Below are 24,931 nucleotides of genomic sequence, written 5' to 3' on the forward strand. Positions count from 1 at the left end.
GGTCATTTCCCGGTTTTTCCCCGGTTTTTTCCCAGTTGTTAAAAATCGAAATATAAAGCTAAACAGTCAAAGTAAAAGTAATTTAAAAAAACTAAAGCATTCAAAGTGGAGCTCTTGAATTTTTAACTTTTAAAATTCAAAAATTTTCTGTTGAATTGTTCAACTGAATGATTTCAAGTTTAATGAATTTAAACTGCAAAATTAAGAATTTCTAACATTAATAAATTATAGAGTTCAAAAATTTAGATTAAGTTACAAAAATATAAATCCAGATTAACATTTTCAATACTCTAAATTAAAGAATCAATTAACTTTAAAAATTGTCAAAATTATATTATTCAGTTATTTTAGGCCATTCAATATTTTAAAATTAAAAAAATTTTAACTTATAAGTTCTTAAACAAGAATTTAAATTATTTTCATTTCAAATAGTTTAAGCATCCTTGAAAAGCTTTAAAATTGCATTTCAAAATCTTGAGAAATCTAGAAGTAGTTTTAAATTTTTTTGCAATTTAGCTTTATTTTTGAAATTTTTTCAAAACTTCTCAATAACTTTAAAAATTAATTGAATTTATCCTACAAATTTTAGAAAATCCTGCGAATTAAAAAAAATGTACTTAAAATTTGGATTTTTAAATAACAATTGGACACTTATTATTTTTAGAAACAATATGAGTAATTTTAAGAGATATTTATAAGTTTCAAAAAGATTAAAAATTTATTTAGAACTTGAAATGAATTCAAATAATTTTAACGAAGTGTGTTTACCAAAAAATGTGGTTATTCGTAACGAAATTTCGGCACAAATACTTACAACCTAATTTAAAACAAAATGTAGATTTTTGCAGTATACAAAAAATTTAGAGGATTTTTAAGAGTTGTGAATGGCTCCAAACGAATAAAAAAATGTTCTTAAAATTCCTAGGAAAATCGAAAATGATTCATTTTGAAAAATGATTTTAACAGAATATTCAAAAAGATTTCAAGAGAATTCCAATATTATTAAAAACGACCCGGGAAGAATTTAAGAATTTAAACATTTTTTTGAAGATTTTCTAAAAATAGTAAGAAAAATTTTATTTAGTTTAAAATATGTTTAGAAGTTCTGAAATTTTTTTCACAAACTTCGTTTAAATTACTTGATATCATTTTAAGTTTTATATTAATTTTGAATCTTTTCAAAACTTCTGAATATCTCTTAAAATTACGCAGATTTTATCTACAAATAATAAGTGTTTAATTATTATTTAAACATCAAAATTCAACAATTTTCGCTTACAAATTAAACATTTTATTAAATAGAAGAATAAAAATTGTGATATTAAAATGTTAAAAGCTTTCCGAAATTTTAAGAATTCACAGCTTTCTATGTCAAACAATTAAGTTTCAAATTGTTTACTTTTAAATATTTAGCTTCAATTTAGTTTTCTTAAATTACAAGTCAAATATTACTAAACATTAAATAATTATCCTTTTTCTTAATCAGAAATTTTTAAATTAAATATGTTAAAAATTGTAAAATTTAGACTGAAACAATATTTTTAATTTAATAAAAGCCTTTATTTATGAATTAATTACGAATCTGGAAATTCTTTAACTTTCAACGGATTTAGAATCATTTTATCAAATCAATTATTGTACAATTTTTAATACTTAAGGTACAGATCCATTTTAAAAATTATTTATTTATATTTACAATTGATAAAATAAAACTGTTTTTTATCAAAAAAATTTGACTTCAAACGGTTTTAATTTTTAATTGTTTAAGTCTTCAAAACTGCACGTTAAAATTCTTTAAATTAAAAATATAAGCTTCAAAATAAAAATATAAAATTTTCAGGTAAAAGATTTTGGAATTATGTATTATAAACTGAATGATATCATAATTAAAAAAGATATCGATGCAACTAATTATTTTAAAAACTGCTGAAATCGAACTTGGGCAGATTTTTCTTCTGAAAATTTGTAAAATTCCCGGTCAAAAAATAAATTCACTGTCATTTCCTGGTTTTTTTCCGGTCTTGGAAACTTTTTAAATAACCTGACATATTTAAAATCCTTTGAAATCCCATAAAATTATTCCAATTAATTAAAAATTCTTGTAATCTTCTAAAATTCCCTAAAAAATTTAGAATCCTTTAAAATTCCCTAAAACTTGTTCAAGTTCTTCAGATGGTCTCAAGGTATTTTCAAGATTTAAAAATCCCTTGAAATTATTTAGAGCTATTGAAAATTCCTTTAAATTTTTAAAAATCTTTATACTACTTTGAAATCCAATTAAATTACTAAAAGAAAGTGAAATTTCCTTTGAATCTTTTGAAATCTCTTGAAATTTTTTAGAGCTCTCAAATATTCCTTTGAATTTGTTAAAATATTTAAAATTCGTTGGAATCCCTTCAAATTATTTAAATCTATTTAAAATGTCTCGGAATCTTTTTAAATACGTTAAAATATTCTAGATCCTTTAGATTTATTGAACTCTATTGAAAATGCCTTGGAATATTCGAAAATATCTTAAAATACATAAAAAAAACTTTCAATCTTTTGAAATCCCTTGACATTTTTCAAAGCTTTTGAAAATGCGTTGAATTTTCTTGAAATACACTCAAATATTTTGAAGTATGTGAAATCCCATTAAATTACTAAAACCAATCGAAAATTCCTGAGAATTTTTTTTAAATATCCTAAAATATTTCAAATCCTTTAAAATTTTTGAAATCCCTTGACAATTTTTTGAACTATTGAAAATTACAATGGAATTACATAAAACGCTAAAATCCTTTAAATTCGTTGGAATCCTTTCAAATTATTGAACTATGTTACCAATTCCTATGAATATTTTTAAATACCCTAAAATATTTTAAATTCTTTCAAATATTTTACAAAACCTTAAAATTTTGTAAAACCTTCAAAATTAATGAGTCCTATGAAAATTTCTTCAAACTAAAAAAATACCCTTAAATTTCTGAAAACCTTCGAAATCCCTTCAAATCATTAAAATCGATTAAAAAATATTAATAATATTTTTAAATACCTTGAAAATTTGCTTTTTTTTGCAATATCTCTAACTTTTTCCCGACTTTCTCCGACCCAAAAAATTCCCTGAATTTCCCCTGATTTCCAGGTTTTCCCTGATATGCGGCCATCCTGTAAAGTGATGAAATTTTGATAAAAAAAAAAGAAAACTTACAGGATTTGAAGTCGTGGTTGAAGTCGTGACAGTAGCGACAGGAGAAGGATTGGATGCGGCCGCAATCTTATTCGCCAAGACTTGCTGTTGGCAGCATTTCAGAGCAGCATCAACCACATTTCCTTCCACATTCTAAAAAACATTCAGAATCAAAAAAATGCATTTTCTAGCGAAATTCAGTTTTCAAATATTACATAAATACTTCCTAATAAATAATAATTATTGTTAAAATTAATTAATTATATCAAATATAAATCACTTTATTGATTTACTTACTTAAATTTACTTTAATTGTAATTATTATTTGTTATTATTAATAATTATATCAAATCCTGGAAAAAAATTCCATCACCATTTCTGTTTTTTTCAGGTATCTCAAGTTTCTTCCAGGCATAATGTTTCAGTTACCAAACAGTTGAATTTTTAAGTAAAAAATAAAAATTTACAATCAAATAGTTGTATTTTAAACTTAAATAGATCCGTTTAAAATAAAATGCAACAATTTAATTTTTAACTGAAAAAAAAATTATTTTCCATTAAAAAAAAGCAAATTTAAATCAATTAGTTTTATTATAAAACAAACAGATGAATTTTTAAACAAGAATATTCATTTTCTAGAAAAAAAAAACATTTTTAAACGAAATATAGTTGAATTTTCAACTAAAAAAGACAAATTTTCAACTAAGTAGTTGACTTTTTTTTAATCTAAAAAGAACAATTTTCTGCCCAAGATAAAACTTAAATTTACATTTTGAAAATTAAATTTCAAACAAACTGATGAATTTTCAACTAAAACGATGAATCTTCAACTGGAATAGTTAAATTTTAAACCAAAAATATTAGTGTTCAATTAAAATTATAAATCTTCAACTAAATTAGTAAATTTTTCAACCAATAACTTTATTTTTAACCAAGAAGATTACTTTTTACCAAAAAGGCGAATTTTTAACAAAATAAATGAATTTTAAACTAAAATGATGAATTTTTAATTAAAATAATTATCTTCAGATGGAATAGTTACATTTTCAATCTATAAAAAAGCATTAATTTTTAGTTGCAGAAAAAAAAAGAATTATCAACAAAATAAATTATTTTTCAACGAGAGATGAATTTTCAATTAAACTGCTACTTTAATCAGGAAAAATAAATTTTTAACAAAATAATTTAACTTTTAACGAAGTAATTAAATTTTCCAAAAATGGAATAGTTAAATTTTTAGTTAAAATAACTAATTTTCCATCAAAATAAAAAATTCAACCAAAGTGATGAATTCTCAACTGGAATAAATGAAGATTAAAACAAAAACGATTGATTTTGAAGAAAAAAAGATGAATTTTAACAAAAAAGTTTAACTTTCAACCAAGTATAGTTTTATTTTCAACCAAAAAAATGCATGTTTAACTAAAATTATGAATATTTAACTAGAATAGTTGAATTTTAATGTGAATAAATAATTTTTTATTTCAAATGATGAATATTTAACTGGAATTAATGAATTTTTAACAGAAAAGATTACTTTTTCAACGATGAAGATTAATTTCTATGAAAAAATACGAGATTTCAAGAAAAAATAAAAATTTTCGACCAAAAATTAAATAGTTAAATTTTTAGTTAAAAAAATTAATGTTGAATAACAGAAATGAACTTTTAACTAAATTAATGGAATATTCAACTTAGAATTTCAGTTTAAAAAAATTTATCTTTGGCCAAAGAAAAACAGAATTTTCCCCAAATAGCTCATTCTTCGACCAATGATCAAGTAATTAAATTTTAATTCCAAACCAGACAAATTTTGGTCGAAAAATGTAGTCAATAATATTTCAACTAAAAAATAGAAAAAAAACTTAAATAAAAAACAGTTTAATTCAACCAAAAAATACGATTTTTTAAGCAGAGTTGAATTTTTTATCAAGAAAGATTTCTCAGCTAAGAGAGAGAAAAAATTGCAAACAAACTGTTAAATTTTTAAGTAAAAAGATATATTTTCAGCCAAGAAGATTAGTTTTCTAGCAAAAAGATCAAATTTTAAATAAAAGGCATGAATTTTCAACCAAATACTTGAATTTTGCACTAAGATCGATCAATGTTTAACCAAAAATTTAAGGTTACATATTCAATTCAAAATATTATTTTCAATCAAAAAAAAAAAGAACGAATTTAATTAATATAAATTCTACAATTAAACAATTACAATACAATTTAAAGCATTCGAAATTCAAATTTTTAGATAAAAATTCACAAGACGATTATCAAATAATTGTATATTATATTTATAATTAATCGCTTTTATTCAATTTAAAATCGTAGTCAAATATTATTTCAATAAAAAATATTTCACTTTTAAACCATACAATTTCGAAAATGAAGTTTTTTCAATATGTAAACTTTTGAACGTTAAAATTTTAATTGTATCATTAAAAAAAATACATTTGTGCGTGAAATGATTGAATTTTGATTTATTGATTCATTTTTCAATTTAGAACATTTGAAAAGATAGCGTGGATTTATATTTATTAACCATAAATTTTTTAATTTATAAAAATGTCAAAGTTACAGTTCAAAATTTTACTATTTTTTATAGCGAAAACTAAATACAATTATATTTTTAAATTTAAAAAAATTTGTTTTTGAGAAAAATCGTCTTATTTTTTATTTATTTTTTTTTTTGAATTCAACTCTTTTTGATGAAAATGTTATCATTTAAGGATTATTCACTTTGGTCGAAAATTTAAATACTTTTTTAAAAATTGGTCTTTTATTTATTTTTCCTTTATTTTTGGTTAAAAACTGACCTTTTTTATTTAAAAAATGACATGCTTTGTAAAAAATATTTTTTGGCTGAAATATCAACTATTAAATTTAACTTTGTTGAATATTCATCTCCTTTGTTTAAAATCAACTATTTTTGTAAAAATTAGTTGTTTTTTTCGTTAGAAATTAATTAACTGGAAATTTAACTGTCGATTTTTAGTTAGACATTCGCCTCTTTTAGTTAAAAAATTAATCATTTGGATGAAAATTCTTCTCTTTTAGTTGAAAATTATTCTTGATTCTTAAAAATAAATCTCTTTATTTCTTTTAAAAAATCAATTTTCGGTTGAAAATTTAACTAGCTTATAAAAATTAATCTATTTGTGTTAAAAATGCATTTCTTTGGTTAAAAATTTAACTAATTGGTTCAACAAATTTTTGTTTAAATTACTATTTCAGTAGAAAATTCAATTCATTAGTTTTTGTTCAAAATTATTTTTTTAACTGAAATTTTAACTATTTTATTTTTTGTTACAAATTATTTTTTTTTAATGCAAGTTCAATTCTTTAGATGAAAATTTAACTATTTTTTTTAATTCATTAGTTTTTGTTAAAAAACAAGTAAGTTTTTTGTTCAAGTCTCCTTTTTTTGGTTCCTCTTTTTTTTTAATGAGAATTGAACTATTTCTTTTTTTGTTAAACTATCATTTTTCTAGTTGTAAATTCATTCCTTTGAATAAAAATTTAACTATTTTATTAAAATTTTGTTTGTTAAAAATTCAGTTTTGTACTTCAAAATTTATTATTTTATTTAAAATTTGTCTTCCTTGTTTATGTTCAACTGTTTTTTATTTAATATTAAATTTTTTTGAATGTCTACTATTTAATTGTTCGTTAAAAATTCATCTTTTTTGTTCAAAAGTTATACTACTTTGTTAAAAAGTAATTTTTTTTTGTTGAAGATTCATTAATTTAGATAAAAATTAAATTCTGTCCCTGAAAATAGAACCACTCTATTAGAAAATTCGCTTTTTTTGGTTCAAAATCAATTTTTTTTCAAGATAAAATTGAACTATTCCATTTTGGGGCTGGAAATATTTTATTTTTTAGTTCAAAATTCACTTCCTTTGTTACAAATAGCAATATATTGTTGAAAATTAAATTTTTTACCTGAAAATGTCAATATTCTATTTTTCGTTAGAAATTAATTTTTTAGTAGAAAATCTAACAATATATTTGAAAACTCGTTTGATTTTAGTAGCAAATTTGCATATTTCAGTTACAATTTCAAATATTTCATTTCATTTTTGTTTCAAAATTTATCTTTATTAGTGAAAAATTCTAATATTCTGTATTAAAAATAGCGAATGACATAAAAACACATATTTTGAATTTTTTGCAGTAGAAAACCAAAAAAAAAAACTGACCAGTAATTAAAATATTAAGTTTTTTCTCTTCCAACTATACATGAACCTTTATTAATAATTTTTATATAGAAAAAGGTATTTATAGACCGTCGAAAAAAATCAATTTCTACTAAAAAAGATAAATTGTCAATCAAAGCTTAAATAATTAAATTTTAGGTTCCAAAAATTAATCTCCAATTAAACAGATGATTTTTCAATTAAAATTATGGAATATTTCATGTTTAATTTTGAACTAATTTAACCAAAAAAAAATTTTTTTTAACAAAAAGATTAACTTGCAAAGAAAAAGATAATTTTCGATCAATAAAAAATCGATTTTTAAACAAATATGTAGATTTTTTTAAGACCTAATTGAATTTTCAATTAAAAAATACAAATTTTCATCCAAATTATTGTATTTTCAACAAGAAAAAATCAATTTTCAACCAAACTGATGAATTTTCAACTAAAATTATGAATCTTCAACTGGAGTACTTGTGTTTTATACCAAACAGAATAATTTTTCAACATAGAGATTCATTTTATACAAAAAGGCAATTTACGGTTGAAAATTTAACTAGTTTATAAAAATTTGTTTTTCTTATCTTAAAAATTGATCTTTTTATTTGAAAATACAACTAAGTGTTTAAAAATTAACTTCTTTTTAGAAAATTATTCTTCTTGTTTGTAAATTAATTTATTTTTATTAAAAATGCATTTCTTTGTTTAAAAATTTAACTAATTTGTTACAAATATATTATGTTTTTTTGGTTGTTAAGTCATCCTTTTGATAAAAAATTTATTAGTTTTGGTTTAAATTTTTGTCAAATATCATTTCTTTGGTTCATAATTATTTTTGTAAGTTGGAAATTCATTTCTATCAATGAAAAATTAAGCTATTTTACTGTTTTTTTTAAATTAGTTTTTGCTCTTCAAAATTCAGTATTTTATTGAAAATTTGTCTTTTCTGTTTAAATTCAACTGTTTTTTATTTATTATTAAAGGCTTTTTTTCGTTGGAATGTCAACTATTTAATTTTTCGTTGAAAATTCTTTTTTTTTTGGTTGCAAATTATAATACTTTGCTAAAAAGTATTTTTCTAGGATTAATTACTTTAGTTAAAAATTTAATTCTATGACTGAAAATTTAAATATTCTATTAAAAAATTCGCTTTTTTAGGTTTAAAAATTAATTTTTGAAGAGTAAAGTTACCTATTCCATTTTGGGCTGAAAATGTTTTATTTTTACTTCAAAAATCACTTTTTTTGTTACAAATTGAACTATATTCTTGAAAATTTAATTTTTTATCTGAAAATTTCACTATTCGATTTTTTGTTTAAAATAAATTTTTTTACTAGAAAACCTAACAATTAAGTTAAAAATTCGTTTTATTTTAGTAGAAAATTGACCTTTCAAAACTTAGAATATTAAGTTGGAAATTCATGTATTTTGTTGAAAATTTATCATTCCAGTAGAAATTTAATCTTCATGTTAGAAAACTCATTTCTTTAGTTCTAAATTTATCTTAATTAATTGAAAATTTCATCATTTGGTTTTAAAAATAGCGAATACTATCAAAACACATACTTTAATTTTTTTTCCGTAGAAAATAATGTTACTTTTGAAAAATTCAGAAGAAAAAATTAAGAAAAACTGACCCGAGCAGATCGCAAACTCCCTGATTGTAATAAATAGCACTTGCCTTAGTTCCAATAAAAGCTTTATAAGCCTGAACCAGTAAATTGCGACAAGTATGGACCGTCGATTCCTTCCACTGAGAATCTTTTTTGGCAACTTGCTGATAAATTTGGTAGACATCGATCAGAATTTGTGTTCTTTTATCAGTTTTTGCAGGTTGTAAAGAATCGGAAGGTGGTGGCGAATCCATGAATTGAATTCTACCTCGCATAGATTGAACGCACAGCGTCCAAGCTTGACGAGAGAGTTGTTCTCTTTCCGAATCCCGCAAATATTTCCTAAAAATAAAATCAAATTTAAATGTACAATTAGTAAATGTGGATTAATTTAATTTTTTTCAAATAGACACTAAAAATTATGTCAACTGACTTATCCGATTCGGGAACTTTTCGAAGTTGAACGCAAAGTTCCATCAACATTTTGCTGTCTCCAGTTTCTTTCAAAACTTGCATCAGCAACATTACACATCTTGACATATGAGAAGCAAAGCTCCCAGGTCTGTCGATTTCGTGACTCGGTATCCTCCAAACGCCCTAGAATAAATTTATTTTTATATAAAGATTAAGACGAATCACGGCGTCTCAGTAGTTCAATTTTATAGGTAAAAATAGCATCATTTATTTTTCGATTTGATTTGATTTTTCGATTTTTAATAAGGTTGGCTGTTTTAATCGACGAAATAAATTCCCGGTTTTTTCCCGGTTCGCAAACATTTTTCACGGTCAATAAAATTAAAAAAATGAAAGACTAAAGCTAAAAAATCTTCCACTTGAGGTAATAAAAACTGAGCTGCAAATGAAAGCACTCAAAGTAGAACTGTTAAATTTTGAACTTTTAAAATTGAAATTTAAAAAGTTTTAATTTAAAAATTTTGTGTTCAAATGCTCAATAATTTACGCGTACAGAATTAAAGGTACTAACATTTATCAATTTAAAAATATATAAATCCACTTTATCATTTTCTATGTTCTAAATTTAAAAATCAATCAATGAACTTTAAAATTTTCAAAATTATATAATTTTAACCATACTTGGAAAGCTTCAAAATTTTTTTTCAAAATCTTGAGAAATCTAGAAGTTGTTTTAAATTTGTTTTGCATTTAAAATTGTTTTGGAAATTTTTTTCAGAACTTCTAAATATCTAACAAAATGAATTGAATTTTTTCTACTATTTTCAGAAAATCCTGCAAATTTTAAAAAATTTCTTTACAATTTGGATGTATAAATAACAATTGAACATTTATTATTTGTAGGCGAAATTTGAGTAATTTTAAGAGAAAAATTAGATTCTTTTCAAGAATTGTGAAAGACTTCAAAAGGATAAAAACATTTTCTTAAGACTTGTAGGAAAATTAAAAATAACTTATCATTTTGAAACATTATTTTAAGAGGATATTTAAAAAAAATTCAAAGATTTAAACAAAATGTTTTCAACAAAATCTTTTTAAATTCCTAAATATATCTTAAAATTACTCAAATTTTTCTAAAAATGTTCATTTGTAAATTATACATCAAAATTTAAATATTTCACGTACAAATTAAGCATTTTTCAAATGCAACAATTAAAATTTTAAAGTTCAAAGTTTTAAGGCTCTTCGAGATTTTAACTTTTAAATATTTGGGTTCAATTTACTTGTCTTTAATCGAAATTCAAATATTGCTAAATATTCAATAATTAATCTTTTTTTTAATTAAAAATTTCAAATTGAATGGGTTTTTCTTCACTTTTTATTACACAAAGTACAGATAAGTTAAAAAAATTTTATTTATTCATTAAATAGAAATGTTTTTTATCCAAAATTTTCAACATCAATTTAAAAAAAATGAAATGTCCTTCTTTAAATCCGGAATTTTAAGACTTTTCGAAAATTATAAGTTTCAACTAAGAATTAGATTTTTGCTTAAAAATTCCTCGTTTTAATTCATAAATTTAATTTTTTTCGAAAATATCCCGTTTCAACTCGGAATTTGAATTCATTCTTTAAAAAAAATCCCCGTTCCAGCTCGGAATTTATTTAAATTTTAAAATTCCCTGTTCCAAGACAAATTGTAATTCTTTTGGATGAATACCAGTTTCAACTCAGAATTGGTTCAAATTTGAAAATTCCCTGCTTCAACTAAGAATTAGAATTTTTTGGAAAAAAAGTCCTGTTCCAATGCAAAATTTTATTCCTTTTCAAAAAATCTCCACTACTAGTTCGGACTTTATTAAAATTTGAAAATTCCCGGTTTCAAGTCAGAATTATGATTATTCTGAATAAATTCCAGTTCCAAACATAAATTTGTAAATAATTGAAAGTTCCCTGTTCAATTAAAAAATAAATTATTTTTATTTTAAATAATTTAAAAATCCTTAAAATGCTTCGAAATTTTATTGTGAAATTTTGAAACATCTGCATGTTGTTTTACATTTTTTCAAATTAATTTTTTTTTTAATTTTTTGAAATTGAAGAAATTTTCTTAAAATCTTCCACATTCATGTTTAAAAATTTTGCCAATCGTTATAAATCTTTTTAAATATTCTCTTAAAATTAGTTTGTTAAAATAAATCTTTTTCAGTTTTCCTATGAAGTGTTTTTTATTCTTCTGCAGCCTTTCAAAATTCGTGAAAAGTTTCAAAAATTTCTGTTTGAAATCTGCCAAAATCTATCATTTGTTTTAAAATTAAAATTATTTTGGAAATTTGTTTCAGAACTTCTAAATATCTGTCAAAATGAATTGAATTTTTTCTACAATTTTCAGACAATCCTGCAAATTTTAGACAATTTCTTTACAATTTGGATGTATAAATAACAGTTGAACATTTATTGTTTTAAGAGAATATTTAAAAAGTTTTTCAAAGATTTAAACAAAATTTAAAAAAAGGTTCTAAAAGATTTAAAGAAAACTTTCTAAGATTTGCATGATGATTTTTAATCTTGTTAAAACTCCTAAATATCTCTTAAAATTACTCAAATGTTTTCTACAAATGTTCATTTGTAAATTATACATAAAAAATTTTAAATTTCACTTATAAATTAAAAATTTTTCGAACTGTCTTAAATAAAAATTCAAATATTGCTAAATATTCAATAATTAACCTTTTTTTAATTAAAATTTTCAAATTGAATGGGTTAAAAGTTTTTAAGTTGAAAATAGCTTTTTTAACTTTCAGTCACACGTTCACATTTGTTTAATGACTTAGACCTTCAAATTGAAACCGTTTAAGTTTTAACGTTAAAATCTGAAAATACTTAAAATTTGAACCGAAATTTTCAACATCAAAGGCTTATATTTTTTATTTGTTCGATTCTTTAAGAAAGCATCTAAAAATTCTTTAAATGAAAAATGTGAGCTTAGAAATAAAAATTTTCAATTAGAAATTTTTATTTCTTTATAATTTCAATATAATGTAAAGAAATTTTGAATTACGCATTGTAAGCTAAATAATAGCATAAATGAAAAACATAAAAATTCAACTAATTATTTAAAAACTGTTGAAAACGAACGGGGACAGATTTTTCTTCTACAAATTTGTAAAATTCCCGGTAAAAAAAATTCACTGTCATTTCCCGATTTTTCTCGGTCTCAAAAAATTCTCGGCCGTTTCCCGGTTTTCCTGGTCCAGCGGCCACCTTATCAATACAAAATAAGAATTTGTAATAATCAAATAAATCGATATTTTGAATACAAAATAAAAATGTCTAATAACTATTCATTTTTTAGGAATATTTGTTTTTAACAGAGTTACATGTGAAATATAAAAAACTTCAATTTTTTTTGCCAACTTTTTCTAAAGAAAGCAGAATCATAAATAAACAAATTCTTAACTTTTGCCGAACATAATTTATTTTTGCGAGATCTTTGGAAATAATTTAAAATCTTTTTTAAGTCTGAAATTCTTGAAATTTTTTAAATCTTCGGTGAAATTGTTTGAAATCTTTGTGAATTTGTTGAAATATTTTAAAGTATTTAGAATCCCTTGTGAAATCTTGAAGTTTCTGTGAGATATATATGAAATTTTTTAAAATTTTGGTAAAATCTTTGAAATCCTTAAATTCTTTGAAAACTTTGTGAAATTTTTTGAAATATTTATAAAATATTTGAAATGATTCGTGTCCGTTTGAAATCATTTAAATGTTTGGAAATCTTCTCAAATTTCTTAAACCCTTCTCAAATTTTTTAAAACCTTTGAAACGCTCAGAAATCTTTGATATCTTTTGAAATTTTTTTAATTCTTGAACTTATTTGAAATCACGAGAATATTTGAATCTTCTGTGAAATATTTTGAATTTTTTTTCAAATGCAAACTTGTTTTAGAATCTTTGAAATTTATTGTATTTTGGTTTACTGTGCCCTTTTTGAAATCTTTTAAAATCTTGAAATCTTTTCGAAATCTTTTGTATTCGTTCGAAATCATTCAAATGTTGGAAATCTCTGTCAAATCTTTTAAAATATTCTCAAAATTTTGAAATTGTATAAAATCTTTAAAATCTGGTGCACTGTCCCCTTTTTTAAATCTGTGCAATTCTGATATTTTTTTGATATCTCTAAATTTTTTTATTAAATCATGAAAATCTTTGTGAAATCTTTTGAAATCAAAAAAAAAATTTTAATCATTGCAAAACTTTGAAATTTTCTGAAATCTTAAAAATCAGATTTACCCCCTTTTTTAAATCTTTAAAATCCTTGAAATCTTCTGAAACTTTTAAAATCTTTGTGAAATGTTTGAAATCTTTGTAAAGTCTTTGAAATCTGTTCCATTGTACCCTTTTTAAAATCTTTGAAATATTTGTGAAATCTTTTGTATTAATTTGAATTAATTAAAATAGGTGAAATCTTTGTGAAATCTTTTTAAATTTTGTCCAAATCTTTTTAATCCTTCAAATCTTTGACTATCTTTGTAAAATGCTTTGAAATATTTGTGAAATGTTCAAAATCTTTTTGTGAAATCATTGAAATCTTTAAAATCTTTTAAACAAATTTTTAATCGTTTAAAATCTTTAAAACGTTTTGAAATCTTGATGTTATTTTTAGGAAATCTTTGAAATATTTAAAAAACTTTGTAAAATGTTTTAAAATATTTGTGAAATGTTCGAAACCTTTGTAAAATCTTTTGAAATCTTTTGAAATTTCTTTAAATCTTCTAAACAAATTTGAAATTGTTTAAACTCATTAAAAAATTCTGAAATCTTTAAAATCTGCTCTACTGTAACCACTCTTAAACCACTGAATTATAAATCTTTATGATATTTTCAGGAAATCTAAGAAATATTTGTGAAATATTTTGTGTTCTTTAAAAATCTTTGTAAAATGTTTTGAAATATTTGTGAAATATTTTGTATTCATTTGAAATCATTAAAATATTTGAAATCTTTCAAAATTTTGGTAAAATCTTAGAAATCCTTGAAATATTTGAAAATCCTTGTGAAATATTTTGAAATATTTGAGAAATTTTCGAAACTTCAGTAAGATCTATTGATATCTTTTAAGAAAATTTTAAATTGTTTAAAATCTGTAAAATGTTTTGAAATCTTGATGAAATTTTTGGAAATCTTTGAAATATTTGTGAAATATTTTATATTCATTTGAAATCATTAAAATATTTGTGAAATCTTTTGAAATCTTTTTAAATTTTGGTAAAATCCTTGAAATCCTTGAAATCTTTGTGAAATTTTTAAATATTTGTTAAATGTTCGATGCTTTTGTAAAATCTTTTGAAATCTTTTGAACTCTTCCGACATCTTCTAAACAAAATTAAAATTGTTTCAAATCTTAAAAATGTTTTAAAACCTTTGAAATCTGTTCTACTCTAAACTTTTTGAAACCGTTAAATTTTAAATCTTGATGAATTTTAAGTAAATCTTTGAAATTTTTGTGAAATATTTTGTATTCATTTGAATTCACTAAAATATTGGAAATATTCGTGAAATCTTATTACTTTTTGGTAAAATCCTTGAAACCGTCTGAAATCTTAATGTTTTGAAATCTTGATGATATTTCTAGGAAATCTTTGAAAAATTTATGATATATTTTGCATTCACTTGAAATCATTAAAAGATTTTAAATATTTGTGAAATGTTTGAAATCTTTTGAAATATTGTAAACATATTTTCAATCGTCTAAAATCTTTCAAATGTTTTGAAATCTTGATGATATTTATAAGAAATCTTTGAAATATTTGTGAAATCTTTTTAAGTTTTGGTAAAATATTTGAAATCCTTGAAAATCTTTGTAAAATGTTTTGAAATATTTGTGAAATGTTCGAAACCTTAGTCAAATCTATTAAAATCTTTTAAGCAAATTTTAAATCGTTTAAAATCTGTAAACTGTTTTGAGATCTTAATGATATTTTTAAGAAATATTTCGTATTCATTTGGAATTTTAAAATATTTGAAATCTTTTGAAATCTTTAAAATCCTTGAATTTTTGTGAAATGTCTGAAACATTATGAAATCTTTATATCTTTGGAATATTTTTGAAATCTTTTGTATCAATTTGAAACCATTAAAATATTTGAAATATGTGTGAAATCTTTTAAAGCATTTTTAAATTTTGGAAAAATCCTTGAAATCCATCAAACCTTTGAAAATCTTTGAAATGTTCGAAATCTTTGTAAAATATTTGAAATCTTTTGAAATATTCTGAACATATTTTAAATCATCTAAAATCTTTAAAATGTTTTGAAATCTTGATGAAATTTTTGGAAATATTTGAAATATTTTGTATTTTTTTTGAAATCATTAAAATATATAAAATCCTTTTAAATTTTGGTAAAATCTTTGAAATCCTTGAAATCTTTGAAAATCTTTGTAAAATGTTCGAAACCTTAGTAAAATCTATTGATATCTTTTAAGCAAATTTTAAATCGTTTAAAATCTGTAAAATGATTTGAGATCTTGTTGATATTTTTAGGAAATATTTTTATTATTTGTGAAATATTTCGTATTCATTTGGAATATTAAAATATTTGAAATCTTTTGAAATCTTTAAAGTCCTTGAATTTTTGTGAAATGTTTTAAATATTTTGAAATCTATATGAAATCTTCGAAATATTTGTGAAAAGTTTCGTGTTCGTTTGAAATAATTGAAATCTCAAATTTATTAAAAAAATTTGAAATTTTAATCTTTGTGAAATATTCAAAATCTATGAAACCTTGTCTTTGAAATCCGTAAACTCCTTTTTAAATATTCAAAATCTTTTTAAATATCATAAAAGATTTGAAATATTTAAAAATCTTTAGAATTATTTTTTATCCTTTTAAAATCTGGTTTCTACTCAAAAACCGAGATGTCAACCCCTCAAAATGATTTTAAAAGCAAAACAAAAATTCATAATTCTCGTGAGAAATTCAAGCAGATTTCCAGGTTTTCAAGGTTTAAAAAAATGAAAGAATAACTCCAGGCTTTCAAGGTTTTCAAGGTCGCTGGACACACTGTTTAAGTTTATATAAATATAATATTCTATGCATAAAAGACGAATTTTCAACGAAATACATATATTTTCTACCAAATAGTTGAATTTTCAACTAAGAAGAGTAATTTTCTACCAGAAAAAAACGATTTTTCAACAAAAGTATATATATTTTTAACAAAAACAATTTTTAGCAAAATATATCAATTTTTAGACAAATAGTGGAATTTTCGAACTCAATTAATTTTCAGCTGAATAGTTTAAACAATGTAATTGATCTTGTTCCAAAATTTTTTTCATAAATTTTTCAATTGCATTTTTTCTTTGTTTCTAAACATTTTGAACTAAATAGAGTAGTAGGACTAAAAAAAGATTCATTTTTAAGAAAAAATAGTTATATTTCGATATGTTTAACAGACAAAAACATGAATTCTTAACAAAGTATTTCAAATTTCAACCAAGGAGTTGAATTTGTAACCTGAAAAGAGGAATTTTCAACAAAATATTTAATTCCTTAACTAAAATAAATTAATTTTCAGCCAAAGAGTTATATAGTTGACCAAAAAATTTATTTATTGCCAAAAAGACGAATAACCAACAATCAATTTTTACCAATCAAACCATTTTTAACAAAATAGTTGAGTTTTCTATCAGAAAACAACCAAATTTTAACAAAATACTTACACTTTTAACCAAATAGTCGAATTTTCAAACTAAATTAATTTTTAACAATAAAATTTAAACAGTGGATGTGCTCTTTCTCCAAATTTAAATTGATTAATTTTTAGTTAATATTCTTCTGGATTCTAAACTTTTTTGACTAAATAGTAGAATTTTTAAACTACAAAAAAAGATGAATTATCAATCAAAAATGTAGTAGTTAAATTACGATTAAGAAGAATTAATCTTTAATACAAAAAATAAAGATTCTAAACTTCAATTTATTTTGTACAAAAGAGTTAAATTTCAGTTTAAAAAAAAGTTAATTTCTAACCGAAAAAATGAATTTGTGACTAAAATTATAAATGTTCAATAAAAAAAATTAAACTTTAAGAAAGTAGTTTAACTTTTAACCAAGGAGTTGAATTTTTAACCTAAAAAGATGAATATTCAAGGAATAATGTAACAGTAGATATTTAAACCAAAAATATTTTAATTCGAAATAAAATATAGTTTAATATAACTAAAAAAATATGAATTTTTAACAAAATACTTCTATCCTCAACAAAAACCGATTCATTGTCAACCAAACAGTTGCATTTTTAACCAAACATTTGTTTTTAAAAATGTTTTGTAGAAATTTCATCCTTTTGGCTTAAAAATTCAGTCGTTTTGTTGAAAAATCAACTATTTTGTTGAAACCTTTTTTGGATGTACCGCAATATTTTTTAATTAAAATAAAAATCTTTTTTAATTTAAATATCAAATATTACATTTTTCATTGAGAATTTATCTTTTTTGGATAATGATTTAACTACTTGGTTACAATTTGAATTAATTAATTTAATATTAATTTTTTGGTTGAAGATTTATTTTAATTGAAAATTCATTTCTTAAATGGAAAGTGTATCTTCTTGGTTGAAAATGGTCATGTTTGGTTGAAAAATGACCTTTTTTTGTTGAATAATTAACAATTTTATTTAAAATTTGACTTATTTGGATGAATTTAAATGTTTTTAATTAAAAATATTTCTTGTTTAAAATATCAACTATTACATTTTTCGTTAAGAATTGTTATTTTTTGGTTAAAGATTTAACTACTTGGTTATAAGTTTAATTAATTTTTAAAAAGTCCATTTTTCGGTTAAGATACATTTTAATTAAATGTTTATTTCTTTAGTTGAAAAATTATCTTTTTGGCTGAAAAATTATCTGTTTTCTTTGAGTATTCTGCTATTTTATTGAAAATTCGACTTATTTGGATAAATTTATATTTTTAATTTTAAATATTTTTTGTCTAAAATATTAACTATTAAATTTTTCGTTGCGAATTCGACTTTTTGTTTGAAAATTTAACTACACAATTGGTTAAAAATCAATTTTTCAGTTGAAGATACATTTTAATTGAAAATTCATTTCTTTAGTTGAAAAATTATCTTTTTAGCTGAAAAATTATCTCTTCTGGTTGATTATTCTACTATTTTATTAAAAATTCGACTTATTTGGGTGAATTCAAATTTTTTAAATTTTAAATTGAAATATTTTTCGTCAATTTTTTTGGTTAAAAATTTTGTTTTTCTGTTGACAATTCATTTCTTTAGTTGAAAATTAAACCCCTTTGTTAAAAGATTAGAAATTTGAATCCTTTCAATCGTTTAATTTGATATTACAGCCTACATTAATATTTTTTTAAGACATTTAATTTCCTAAAAAAAAAGTCGCCTTTAAGCAACCTTTTAAAAGAGGGTAATAAATGAAAAAATTGGGTGTTTTGGAAAATTTTTTCAAATGTAAGGATGGACAAAGAGAGGAACTGTGATACTTGAATAAAATATAAATTTAGCACTAAAAAAGTAACTCACATTGAAAAAATTGGTGCTCTTTCTATCCGCAAAGAGGCCTTGAACGGTCTGATTTTGATAAAATTGGCAATGATATGTTTCAAGCAACAATTCTCTACACTTTTTAGAACTTTTGGCCATTTTATTGTTGAAGTAGAAATGTGCCATGCGGTATAGAGATTTGTAGTGTTCAGGAAACCTCAGAATGCACTGTTCTAATCCAGATAAGCAGTAGGCTATTAAAGTTGCCGTCTCCTCGTCTTTAAAACATTCCTCTGAAAATAAAAAGTTTTTGGTTTACCAGATTTCTGGCCTCAGGCTCCTAGAATAAAATTAACTAACAATTCCAGGTTTTTTTCCAGGTATCTCAAATTTTTTTCCAGGTATAATTTTTCATAGTACGAATCAATTAAAATGTTTCGCATTTTTTAAAACAACTCGGAATATTTATACAAATTCGCGAGTTTATTATAAATCATCTTTTTTCAGTTTCTAGGGATTCAATTATTGTTTTCAATTTAGAAAGCTTTGACATATTATATTACAAGATATGTTTAAATATATTAGCACCAACGATTAATTAAATAATGGTAAATATATAATTAATCATTTCTTGAATTTGTCTCTAAAGTGCCTAATTTTTAAAATAAAAATAGTGTATTTTCCACCAAATAAATGAATTTTATAAAATTATGAATCATCAACTGGAATAGATAAACTTTAAAAAGTTGGATTTTTAACAAAAGAGTTTAACTTCAAACGGAGAAATTTTATTATGAACCAAAAGGATGAATTTTCAAACGAAAAAATTAATTTTCTACCAATAAATACGATTTTTCAATAAAAATATTAATTTTCAACTAAGAAAAACTCGATTAATTGCTACCAAAAAAAACGAATTAGAAACTAAAAAAATTTTTTTTTCAACATAAAAGATTAATTTTTAAAGAAAAAGATTAATTTTCCACCAAAAACTATGCTTTTTCAACAAAAAACATGAATTTTCAACTATAAAATCAAATTTTCAGTAGAACAGTTGAACTGTAATCAAAAAAGATTATTTTTCAACCAAGATGATTATTTTTCAACCAAGAAGATTAATTTCTCCAAAAATGACGAATTATAAACTTAAACCAATTTTTTTCTTGGCCAGAAATGAAAAAGTTAAATTTTCAGTTAAAAAATTAATTTTTTACCAAGTAATTTTATTTTCATCAAAAAGATGAATTTGTTGAAATCGAAAATGATTCTTCATTTTGAAAAATTATTTTAACAGAAGATTCAAAAAGATTTCAAGAGAATTCCAAAATTATTCAAAACGACCAGGAAAGAATTTAAGGATTTAAATTTTTTAAAAAGATTTTCTAAATATTGTAGGAAAAATTTTATTCAGTTTAAAATATGCTTAGAAGTTCTGCAAATTTTTATCACAAACTTTGTTTAAATTACTTTATATTATTTTAAGTTTTATATTAATTTTGAATATTTTCAAAACTTCTGAATATCTCTTAAAATTACTCAAATTTTTTCTACAAATAAGTGTTTAATTATTATTTATACATCAAAATTCAACAATTTCGCTTAAAAAATTTAACATTTTATTGAGTAGAAAAACAAAAATTGTGACGTTAAAATTTTAAAAGCATTTCGAAATTTTAACAATTCAAATTTTTCTATGTCAAACAATTAAGTTTCAAATTGTTTACATTTAAATATTTAGCTTCAATTTAGTCTTCTTAAATTACAAGTCAAATATTACTAAATATTAAATAATTATCCTTTTTTTAATAACAATTTTTTTTAAAATAATAGGGCTAAAAATTGAATAATTTAGACTGAAACAATATTTTTAATTTAATAAAATCCTTTAATTACGAATTTGGAAGTTTTTAATATTTCAACTTCAAACGTTTTTAATTTTTAATTGTTTAAGTTTTCAAGAATGCACTTTAAAATTCTTTCAATTAAAAATATAAGCTTAAAAATAAAAATCTAAAATAGATCATTTTTCATGTAAATCATTTTCGAATTATGCATTATAAACTGAATGATATCATGATTGAACAAGATATAAATTCAACTAATTATTTAAAAAACTGTTGAAATCGAACTTGGACAAATTTTTCTTCTGAAAATTTGTAAAATTCCCGGTCAAGAAATAAATTCACTGTCATTTCACGGCCTCAGAAATTTCCCAGTCATTTCCCGGTTTTCCGGTCCAGCTGCCACCCTGTTAATATTTATTAATTTAAAAAAATGTTTACTTTACCTTCCTTAGAAATGTCGCTTTCCTTCTTCTTTTTCTCGACTTCACTCTCGGCCGATTCACTATCGCTTTCGCTGGAACTATCACTGTCGGAAGAATCTTCACTGCTGCTACTATCTTCACTGCTACTAGAACTGGAATTATTTGTTTCGGTTGTACTCGTTTGGGTCGTTGTACTTTCCTGCGAACCTCTTCGACTCAAAGTTGCGTTTCCCTTTTTCAAAACCTTCTTTTTCTCAACTGTTTTTTCTTTTGATTGATTATCCTTTAATAAAAGAAAAAGTTTTGGTAAACTGAACCGGATGACCCTTTTAGTTTCTTTACGGTCATTGAAAATAAAAAAAATAAAACTCGTAGAACTGAATTTTCGTCATTTGAAGTAACAAAAACTGAAATGCAAATTAAAGAACTTAAAGTTGAACTATAAGAATTTTTAAGTTTAGAACTTAAAGCCCAACAAATTGTTAAATCAGACATTTTTAATTCAAAACCTGAATAATTTATACGTACAAAATGGTAGCTTTTTACACTTTTCAAGTGAACATTTTTTAATTAAAAGCCGGTAAACTGTACAATTTTAAAATTTAAACTTTTATGAATTGAACAGTTCAAAGGTTCCTGGTGAAAAAAAATAAAGATTAGAAACATTAAAAATAGAAAGATTCAAATTTTTATTCAAATGAAACATTTTTTAAATTTGAAATAAAATTATTTTTATTTTAAGCCGTCTCAAATCAATAATTTTTCTATTTTTATAGATAAATCAAAATTCAACATATTCACTTACAAATTAAATTTTCTTATTGAAACAATTAAAATTCTATCTTACATAGAATTATATTTAATGGTTAAATTAAAAATTCCAAAAAATAAAATTTCCGACATTATAAAATATCGTGCACTATAAAATTGTCAACACAGGACAATTTCCGAACCTAAGAAATTAAAAAAACTTTTTAATAATAAATACATAATTAAATAAAAAATACATTCATTAAATAAAAGAATTTGATTTCATTATTTAACAATTTCTAAAGTATTCAGAATTCTATTATGCAAGAATTTATAATTTTCGGCAATTATAGGCAATATTTTCTTTTTTTCGGTAGTTGAAAATTCATTTTTTAAATTTAAAATTATTTTTTTTAACTGCAATGTAACCAGTCCATTGTCGGATGAAAATTGATCTGTTTTTGTTGAAGATTTAACTATTTTATTAAATTTCGTACTTTTCAGTTGATTTGAACTTTTTTTTATTTCAAATTATTCTTTTTTTTAAAATATCAACTATTACATTCCTCGTCGTCAATTAATATTTTTTACTTGAAAATTAAGCTATTTGATTGGAAATTCATTTAACTGTTTGAAAATTCGTTTTTTTCTAGGTTTAAAATTATTTTTTTAACTTAAAATAAACCTTTTCCATGTTGGGTTGAAAATTGATATTTTTTAGTTGAAAATTCAACTTTATGATTGATTTCATTTTTTGAAATTCTTTCGTTTTGTTTTAGTTCACTGTTTTTTATTTCAAATTGAAATCTTCCTTCCTTGAAATATCAAGTATTAAATTTCCGTTGAACATTGATATTTTTTTGGTTAACAATTAACCTATTTGGTCGAAAATTCTTTTCTTTTGTGAAAAATTCGTTTTTTTCTGGGCGGGAATAAAAATTGTTTAACTAAAAACAAAAACAAAATTCAACCAAAAAAGGAATTTTAAAGAAAATAGTTAAATTTTCAAATCAAATTGATGAATTTTCAATTAAAATTATGAATATTCAACTGCAATAGTGGAATTTTAAACCAAAAAGATAAGTTTTAAACTAAAATGATGCATCTTAAACTAAAACAGTTGATTTTTAAATCAAAAAGATGAATTTTCAACTAAAATGATGGAATATTAAATTGGAATAGTTATTTACATTTTCAGATAAGAAATTAAATTTGAAAAACAAAACAGAGTTTCCAACAAAGAGCTCAGTCTTCAACCACAGAAAAATTTTCAAGTAAATATTGATGATCCTTTAACCAAAAAAATTAATTTTTTAACAAAAGAGTTTAACTTTTAACCAACAAAAAAAGACAATTTTTCAACATAAGTTGAATTTTTAACTATATAAAAGATTTTTCCATCGAAAGAGAGGAAATATTGCAAACAAACTGGTAAACTTTCAATAAAATACATGCATTTTTAACCAAAGTGTAACTGTTAAATTTTTAACTTTAAAAATTGAAATTTAAGTTTTTAATTAAAAGAGTTTTAATTAAACACTTCTTAAATTAGAAATTCAGCTATTTTATTTTTAAATAGTTTAAACATCCTTGGAAAGCTTCAAAATTTTATTTCAAAATCTTGAGAAATCGAGTAGTTGTTTTAAATTTGTTTTAAATTAAAAATTATTTTGGAAATTTTTTCAGAACTTCTAAATATCTGCCAAATTAATTGAATTTTTTCTACAATTTCCAGAAAATCCTGCAAATTTTAGAAAATTTCTTTACAATCTGGATGCATAAATATCACTTGAAAATTTAATACTTGTGGGCGAAATTTGAGCAACTTTAAGAGATATGAAGAAGTTTTGAAAAGATTCCAACTAAATGAAAAACTTGAAATGATAGCCTAATTTAAAACAAAAAGTAGATTTTCGCAAATTTTAAACAAAAAAATTAGATTCTTTTCAAGAATTGTGAAAGGCTTCAAAAGAATAAAAACATTTTCTCAAGATTCAAAGGAAAATTAAAAATAATTTTTAAGTTTAAAAATTATTTTAAGAGAATATTTAAAAAGTTTTTCAAAGATTTAAACAAAATTTTCAAAAAAGATTCTAGAAGATTTTAAGAAAACTTTCTAAAATTTGCATGATAATTTTTTATCTTTTTAAAACTCTTAAATATCTCTTAGAATTTCTAAAATTTTGTCTACAAATGTTGATTTGTAAATTATAAATCAAAATTTAAAAATTTCACTTACAAATTAAGCATTTTTCTAATAAAACAATTAAAAATGTAACGTTCAAAGTTTAAAGGCTCTTTGAAATTTTGACGGTTCCAGAATTTCTATGGCAAACAATTCAGTTAAAGATTCGTTACTTTTAAATATTTGATTTCAATTTACTTGTCTTAAATAAAAATTCAAATATTGCTACTTATTCAATAATTTATCTTTTTTTTTAATAAGAATTTCAAATTAAATGGGTTAAAAATTGAATATTTTAGACTGAAAAAATATTTTTAATTTAATAAAATCCTTCAATTACGAATATACAGAAAAATTTAAAAAATGTATTATTTATTAAATAAAAATGTATTTATCTAAAATTTTCAACATGAAACGCTTTTATTTTTTATTTGTTCAAGTCTTTAAGAAAACATTAAAAAATTCTTTAATTTAAAAATGTAAGCTGAAAAATAAACATTTTTAATGGAAAATTTTTAAGGCAAAACAATTTTGAATTGCGATTTGTAAGCTAAATAATAACATAATTAAAAAACATAAAAATTCAACTAATTAATTTAAAACTGTTGAAATTGAACCAAAGATAAAAAAAATTTCACCAAAATAGCCAAATACAGTAATATAAAACTACTTTTAAAAATTAATCATTGTAACTCAATTTTATTTTGTAATTTAAGGGCATGTGACACAGCTAAATACCTATATTACCGACCACAGTTTTTCAGTTCACTGAATGTTTTTTTGAACCTAAGAACTTTTTTTGTAAGTAA

At 22.0% G+C, this 24,931-nt stretch overlaps 1 protein-coding gene across 2 annotated transcripts in view; it reads right to left on the reverse strand.

Moving 5' to 3' along the window:
• Positions 1–24,931, reverse strand: part of LOC117175786 (calcineurin-binding protein cabin-1-like) — a 98,446-nt gene that overhangs the window by 8,913 nt on the left and 64,602 nt on the right. For both annotated transcript variants that reach the window (XM_033365523.1, XM_033365522.1), the window contains exons 14-18: positions 21,209–21,470; positions 18,961–19,214; positions 9,415–9,578; positions 9,050–9,323; positions 3,191–3,322 (exon numbers count right to left, since the gene is read on the reverse strand). In XM_033365523.1, the coding sequence (XP_033221414.1) occupies positions 3,191–3,322; positions 9,050–9,323; positions 9,415–9,578; positions 18,961–19,214; positions 21,209–21,470 (1,086 nt within the window). The remainder of the gene's footprint in view (positions 1–3,190; positions 3,323–9,049; positions 9,324–9,414; positions 9,579–18,960; positions 19,215–21,208; positions 21,471–24,931) is intronic.

This window comes from Belonocnema kinseyi, chromosome 7 (genome assembly GCF_010883055.1).
Source record: "Belonocnema kinseyi isolate 2016_QV_RU_SX_M_011 chromosome 7, B_treatae_v1, whole genome shotgun sequence".
Classification (NCBI taxonomy): Eukaryota; Metazoa; Arthropoda; class Insecta; order Hymenoptera; family Cynipidae; genus Belonocnema; species Belonocnema kinseyi.